The sequence below is a fragment of the Bactrocera latifrons genome, unplaced genomic scaffold (genome assembly GCF_001853355.1).
Source record: "Bactrocera latifrons isolate USDA-ARS-PBARC rearing strain unplaced genomic scaffold, ASM185335v1 scaffold_100, whole genome shotgun sequence".
Lineage (NCBI taxonomy): Eukaryota > Metazoa > Arthropoda > Insecta > Diptera > Tephritidae > Bactrocera > Bactrocera latifrons.
This window is the reverse complement of record NW_017534409.1, coordinates 18,558-26,434: the sequence shown is the minus strand read 5'-3', so window position 1 is coordinate 26,434 and position 7,877 is coordinate 18,558. Positions and strand designations below refer to the sequence as shown.

Genomic DNA, 7,877 nt, shown 5'->3' with positions numbered 1-7,877 from the left:
GTAAGTTTACTAAAATGCTCCTCATATTCCATCCTCGCAACGTATTAATTCGCTTGCATTCCCTTGTCAAGCACATGACATGTCTTCCATAAAACTGCCTTCATACAAATAAAAATATATAAGCACCAATGCATATATGTATATACATATCGTCAATTGAAATGGAAAATAACGTAACAACATTTTCGAAAATTTACAGTGGCGTGAATGAAACACGAAATAAAATGGAATATGAGTGAAAAAAAATTTTAATATTTGTTAAAACTGGTGTATAGCTGAATGCAGAACCTGAAAATGCTGAACATATGTAAGATTATGTATGTAATTTGAAGTAGTGAAGCGTAATCAAAAAGACACTCGATTTCGAATTTTTTGATGATACGTTATTTTGCATTTCAGGTGACGATATGTACTATAGCATCACGTATAGCTAACACATGTGCATGTATCCCACTCGTACAGAACAATTATCCAGTTTTTCAATGAGCGAATGTAATAAATCTTATCACACACACACACACACACCCAAACCGACAGCAATTCCCTAAATTTTGTAGTGTTAGAAACTACAAACAAATTTCTGAGGATTTGTGGCAGGACATATGAGAGATTTTAACCGGTAATAAACACTTGACTGCTTAGAGAAATAAAAGAAAATAGTTTTGACCTGAGTTTCGGAAACTAAAACATGAATCTCGATAACCAAGCACTCAAATTTCGTATTTCAATAAGATAGAATGTGCAGCAATCATATTGAGGTTAGCTTGGAGCCACTGACATATTTAATTTCTGCTACAAAGCAATAATTTCATTGAGAACAGATAAGCATGGAGAGTTAGATGAAAAAATAAACTATACATATTTCATAAAAATGGTGAAATTATATTCAGAATTGTGCTTATTTATAAAATRTGTGGCTGCCTCAAGCCCTTAAAGTTCGAAAACTAAATTTAGCCTTCCAGCGCTTTGCCGTGACTTGACATCGCTATGAAGAGTTATAAGCCCCTAGAAGTATGCCACGCAGATATGACTGGGCTGCTGCATAAAATGCGAATAAATAAATACATATGCATATATTAGCAAATGCAGCACTTAGTAGCTGCGCATACTTGCAACCACACCATCCACAACTGCCATACACTCACACCATTTTATACACACACACTCGGAACAAGCGCCACCGAGCATTTTGCGTTTACCTGTTGACCATTCTCTCTCTTTACTTTCTACAAAGTTCAGCACATTTTTCTTATTTATTGCAAACTGCACCTCGCCTGGCTTGGCGGACATATTTCAAAGCAGCACATAGGGTTGCCAACACACACAATATTGTCTCCTCATAATTTTCGCAATTATTCTGCTGTTGTTGCTGTGCTTGTTGGTGGTGTTGTTGTTGCTTTRTGCGTCACAACAAGTTGCATATTTGGTGCATGGCTTGCAGTCATCGGTGTGCTGTTTATTGCTATCAGTGGTCTGACAGCAAATACTTTTGAAAGAGACAAACTGCTTGCAAGTGCGTGTTGTGCATGTATATATATATATGTGTGTGTGTGTGTGTTTTGCTTTTGAAACGATGTGCCATGACCGCAGCACTTTTAACTTTTAACTCAATTTTATTGTTTCTTTGGACATTACAACGCAGAAGTGTGTACTTTCTTGYTTCAGAAAAAATGTCTACACTTAGTTGGTAGAAGTAGATGGCAAAAAGGAAATGTTAAAGGGAACTGGTGAAGCGAGCAAATGTATGCTGTTCGGGGAAAACTTAAGCTATGTAAATTCAATGTCCAACAACTTGCAGTAGAATAAAAGTATGAAAATGTAGCATACTTCCGGGAGTTGATAAGAAAAGTGCTGCACAAAGAGGTTCGTTTCATGAGAATAAATTTGAATTGATTTGAGTTGAGATACTAAAAGAATACTCAAGCAATATTTATGTGAAAATCGTGGTAATATATATATATATAGAGATATACATACATACTTTGTTCAAAGCATCTCAAAACAAAGAACTTTAGAAAGCATATGTTTTAGGACCCATACTTTCGATAAATGCCTTTATATCACGTTCTGACCGAAAATTAACTTCACACTGCTTTGGTAACGATGTTAACAAGTGTCACTTTAATATAGCGAAAATATGATAAATCTTGTGGATTAGAGTGATAACCTACTCAACAGCCTAGCCATCAATATGACTATTGATAAATGTGAGCAACAGTTGCAATTTCCGAAATTTACATATTCACCGACGATCATAGCAGGAAATACGAAATACGAATATTGATAAATGTGAGCAACAGTTGCAATTTCCGAAATTTACATATTCACCGACGATCATAGCAGGAAATACGAAAATAGCAGACTACTTCTATAATAACCGTACTCGAAAGTATCTTCAAACTAACTGACTTCAACTCAGTTATTCACACATAAATTATTAGTTTAACAGAAGGCATATGCTCTAATCAGCAAGTCTATAATTTCTAGTTGACAACCAAGCGGAACTTACTGTGTTAGGATATGCAAACAGCCAATAACTAAACTTTCGTTAGGTAATTCGACTAATAGCACCTGGGTAGCCAGTCATATCGTCATAGAAGGTTTTTCAGAACACAATTCCCGAAAGCTGCCCTAGACCATTTCGCTGAATTCTTTAAATCAATGGACTCTAGAAAAACACATCAGGTATTTTGGAAACTAGTATGATCATAGTACAAGGTTACTTTGGGGTAGTGGGATGGTGTGATGACCAAACAGCTTCCACCTCTAAGCAAAAGCTATTATAGTAATACTAGGAGCCCGGGTATTAAAGAATCATTTCAAAAGCTAGAAATTCCCAATATATGAGCTAGTTGACCAACTGCTGGGCCGCTGATAATGGTTTCTACACTTAATTTATGATTAAATTCCTTAATAATCAGCGTCGTCCCGTTGCACATGCTTGGAGGACTTAAATTYCTCAAAAGCAAAATTGGAATTCCAATGTTTAAAGCCAGTTCATGTGGTGGTAGAAGGGTTTAATAAATTGAAAAACTTCTGGGGATTATGGACTACATCTTCGATATTAGTCACGTTGTCTCTCGATGTGTATTTTTTTTTTTTTTTTTTTTTGAACTTTTTGAACTTTTTGAATAAATAAATCGTTTATTTCGTTAACACTATCATTCCTGGGTAACACTATTTCTCTCGAACCCAACCAATAAAATTCCCTTTCGTGGAAATTCTCGATGTCAGGGTATATAGTAGATATGTATGTATAGTACTGCTTCTATTAAAATGTCTAAGATATGTACTATTTGGCTTAGACGCTCATCCAGAACAATACATAAATACATTTACTCCTTAAATTTGTAGCGAGGACAATTCCTTCCTCAAGTTTCAGCAGTTGCTGTRGAAAATCACCATCAGTGATTCCATGAAGATGAGCTCTCATATTCWTTCATAATTTTATATTTTCAATCGAAGTCCGTACGGCGACGATATTAAGTATGCTTTGATGACATCTGCTAGCGTACCCCCGTTAATCACTGGAAGAGTCTGTCATAAATCTCCAGGAAATATAAAAATTATCCCATCCATAAAAGCAAAGAAGTTTCTACAGTCTTTTAATGTTCTGTTCACGGCCTCTATATGTGCTTTTTTGTTCATGGTGCATTCATCCCACATAGTCAATGARGCGTCYTACAATAGTTAACCAAGAAGCCCATTTTTGCGATAATGTAATATAATATAATACTATAATTTTTGAAAATATTTTCTAGATCAAGACAATATAACATATGGCTTCTTTACTCCACTACTTTTAGTATGGAACACATCGGTGCACCTGCAACTTGACACTAAAATATAATAATATTAACGAAATTCTGAAGACAAAATCTTCTCACAAAAAATTTCAAACATTTTATAGTTTGATACCATMGAATTTATCGTTGAACTATCCCAGSCTTAATAAATAATTGGAACACAAAAAATAARAAWAAAATCAATTATTTCATATGATTTTAATGATTTCAAACATTTCTCAAACAATCTAAAAACACAGAAAAACAAAAATATGCAAATCATTTCCAAAATTATATGAAAAATAATATCGCGCACACAGCAGACATACAGAGTCATTCGAGCATAAATCCTGTTAACATATACACTTGAAAAAACGCTCACTTACCCATATGTAATAACTTTGCGCAAAGGTGAACCCTTTTGCACGATGCTGACCATTTTTTGCGGCGGAAACAATTGTATTTCCGTTAGTTCGCAAATTTCCTTCTCGCTAAATGTGTCGGCGATGATTTTATACGCCGTTGCCACATCAACATGGAAAGCGAATTCTAAAAAAACAAGAATGCTGATAAAAAACACGAATATTAATTTGAGAAAAATTTGAGGAAAAAAGCAACGCATATTAATAATTATTCAAAATAAATATGCCATCCAAATGAAATGAAATCAAAACTGACAAACAAAATAGCAGAGAAAATGCAGAAAAATTGAGAGCAAATAAAACACCCGCTATGAATTTGATAAATTTTGTGTGCAAAAGGCTTGCTAATTTGACTAAAATAATAATAAAAGTTAATAACAGCACTTCGAAATGCACACGTCCCTTGCGGCCATAGCGCAGTGMAGCGCAACAGGGCGGATGAGTAACGTGTGCATGCAAAGTAGAGAGAGTGGAASTGTAGAGCAGAGTCCACGTACTATATTTAAAAACCTAAAGCAACATGATATGTATACTTGAGTAWGTGTGTGATGAATATGTGCATGTGTTGGTGGGTGTGCTTGCATGTGTGCTTTGCATATTTACTTTAGCAATTATCTAGCAAACCGCAATGTCTGGTGTGTGTTACAATAATTACAAAGGAATATTAGATTCATTCTCTTTTGCACGCCTCACATTTCACTCGCAATAATTTAGCACACATACACCCGCCCCTATGCATACATCCAATGTACATACTGAAACTGGCGGCATACAAGCAAGCAAACTTTCGTTTTTATTTTGCTCGTTTTAGTGCATTTAATCCCAAAGTTACTAGTAGATTTCTATGTATCATAAAAAATAGCAAACAAAAATTAATATAATCATTATAGAAATGTAAATATATGTATGCTAARTTATGTTAATCCCAGCATATGTTTAAGAGTACTAACTATAAAGGCAGCTTGTATGACAGCTATATTTGATCTGGATTCKATCTGAATAATCTGTGCAGAGCATATAGCATTAGCTTGAGCAATAAAAACTGTGAAATTTCTTGAACATATTTTGTGAAATAAAAAAGTTTTGCATACAAGTACTTCATTTTGATAGGTCAGTTTGTATGGCAGCTATAATATATAGTAACCCGATCTGAAAAATTTATTCATATATTATAGCGTTGTCTTAGAAAATTATCTATACCATATTTCGTTAAGATATCTCGCCAAATACAAAAGATTTTCATACAAAGACTTAATTCCTATCGTTCAGTTTGTATGGCAGATATGTGCTATAGTGGTTCGATAATGGCAATTCCGATAAATTAGTGGTATCTTGAGAAGAAAATGATGTATGCAAAATTTCAGCGCAATATCTCGAAAACTGCGGCGTGTTAAAATCCATTTTAATGACGGCTTTAAGAAGAACTGAAAGCAGTAATAGGATTTTGTTGCCAAAAAAAGAAAATAAGGAATTATATAGTATTTCATACTTCAATAAATACATAAAAGTGTCCAAAAAAGGGTTTTTAGGTTTCCTCAACTAAAAATTCAAACAAAGCTAATAGTGAAAACTGATATCGAAGGCGGTCTGATCGTCTTCTARAATAAAAATGGACATTCAGGCCAGCAATGTGGTAAACTACTGAATATTTAAAGGTTTAAACAATTCCATTAATTTGCTTTATAATACATACTTGCTTATTTTTAAGAATTAGTCAGTACCTTGGTACTCTCTAACAGCATGCTGGGTATAAAACACTCAAAGAATGGCGGCAACCCAAGGGTAAACCAAATTCGGTATCTAATACATTTGCATTGTGGTGCAAGTATGCGGTTTCAATGAACCAAATATAACAAATGAGCACATATATATATATAGACAAGACTGCAAATGTGTTAATTCTATGAACTACACACATACATACATRCAAATATACAAGCATGTATGYATATATCTGCGWCTACGATTGCTTCATGTTCACAGCAGATAACTAATAGAAAAGTACCATCGCAAGCTTACTGCACTTACTCGCTGYCACTGCAACGCAACCAAATAGACACACATCTATACAGATATGCACCAAATAGCACTTGCAGCATGCCTTGGCTCCTAGCAGAAAACCGAATTAGCATGCGGAAAAATTAAGCCAAAATTTGTATATATGTATGTATGTATATGCGATAAATTCCCCTTGGCATACCGAAATAGAAGCTTAGTGAAAATAGAAAATTTAAAGAACTTTGCTGAAGGCAAGCTAGCAGCTACTTAGATCCTTGCTGTGCTGCTCTTCTTTTGCCCTGCATAAAGCCAATGAACACTTGCGTTGCATTGAAATAATCTAGCAAGCATGTAATACATACATATTTACAAATGTTTTCATATATTTTTGTTTGTACGTAAATGTGTGTGTGCACAAAATGTACAGTCGGTATGGTAACACACGTATTTATGCTTGTGTGTATGTAAGTTTAATTTAATTATCTCGAGAGTTGTATATAAGGCAATAGAGGCGAGTACGCTCAACAGAGTTACCAGAATGGTTTAAAATGAATTAATTAAATCTCAAAAAAAAAAAAAAACTAGCGCTCCTCCACTGATGAGATCAGCAAATATTGTATTATAGTATATCAAGTTCTGCCACTATTCTAACATTTTTTCGACTCACATTTCATAACCTTGTGTGACACAGCTTTTATTAATATTGATTTGGCGCTGCTCGGAACCAAACATTTTTTTAAACTTCAAATTTCTATTGATCATTGATAGAGTGCCACTGAAAAAGGGGTAGTCTTTTATGTGCAAATCATCTCGAATAGGTCTTGTCATTGTTCTGGTCGATGCAACCATTTCCCTTGACATAATTTACACGTTTCCAAAGAGATTTCTGCGAACTCGTTCGCAAAAAGTTTTTATGGCTAAATTATTTCGAACCAACCTGTCATTCACAGTACAGGTTTGAAAAACACACCAATAGCATCTACATATATACTTCTTGACAAAAAAAAAGTTGAAAGCGAAGAGCCATTAATTGAAATTTCTTTTTTTTTTTTTTAAGTTGGTGTGTTAGCACACGTGTATTATAGCCTAAGGAAATTACTTTGAGGCAGATGTCATAGATTTGAAGAATAAATTGACTTTGTCATTCAGTCTTTGCAAGTGATAACTTGGGTGCAAATTGATCCTTGGTACCCAACGGGAGTTGTTGGTATTGGCTGAGCGGGATCACACCATTGTCACGTCCACACAATGCCACTAAACATGTGTATAATGTGCAATAACTTAGCTCCACAATAATATGAAAAGCTAATATTAAGTATAACGTATTGTTTTGGTGGGCGTGGCATCATCCTCTATTAAGTTTAATGTACATATCTGATAAGAAGCTGAAGATATAAWAACCAAATCCACTCAAGACAATTAGCACTCCTACAGACAGTATAAAAAAGTGTAAAATCGGATGATAGCCCCTCCCACTCGCMATATAACCGGTATATACATATATGGGGTATATATTAGGTATTAAAATTTCGATAATAAGTTCAGATATGATAGGATTTAGGCTTTAAGATACATTTTCCACTTTACGACGAAAACTCGCAATAGCATAATTTAAATTTTAGCGTATTTATAATTTTATTTTATGATAATATTATTTTAACAAGAAAAAACG

General features: G+C 34.2%; 1 protein-coding gene across 1 annotated transcript in view; it reads right to left on the bottom strand.

Moving 5' to 3' along the window:
• The window catches only part of LOC108966998, a gene marked incomplete at its 5' end in the record, with an annotated part of 27,016 nt that overhangs the window by 3,493 nt on the left and 15,646 nt on the right, over window positions 1-7,877 (bottom strand). Inside the window, one exon of the mRNA XM_018930195.1 lies at window positions 4,172-4,334. Within this exon, the coding sequence (XP_018785740.1) occupies window positions 4,172-4,334 (163 nt within the window). The remainder of the gene's footprint in view (window positions 1-4,171; window positions 4,335-7,877) is intronic.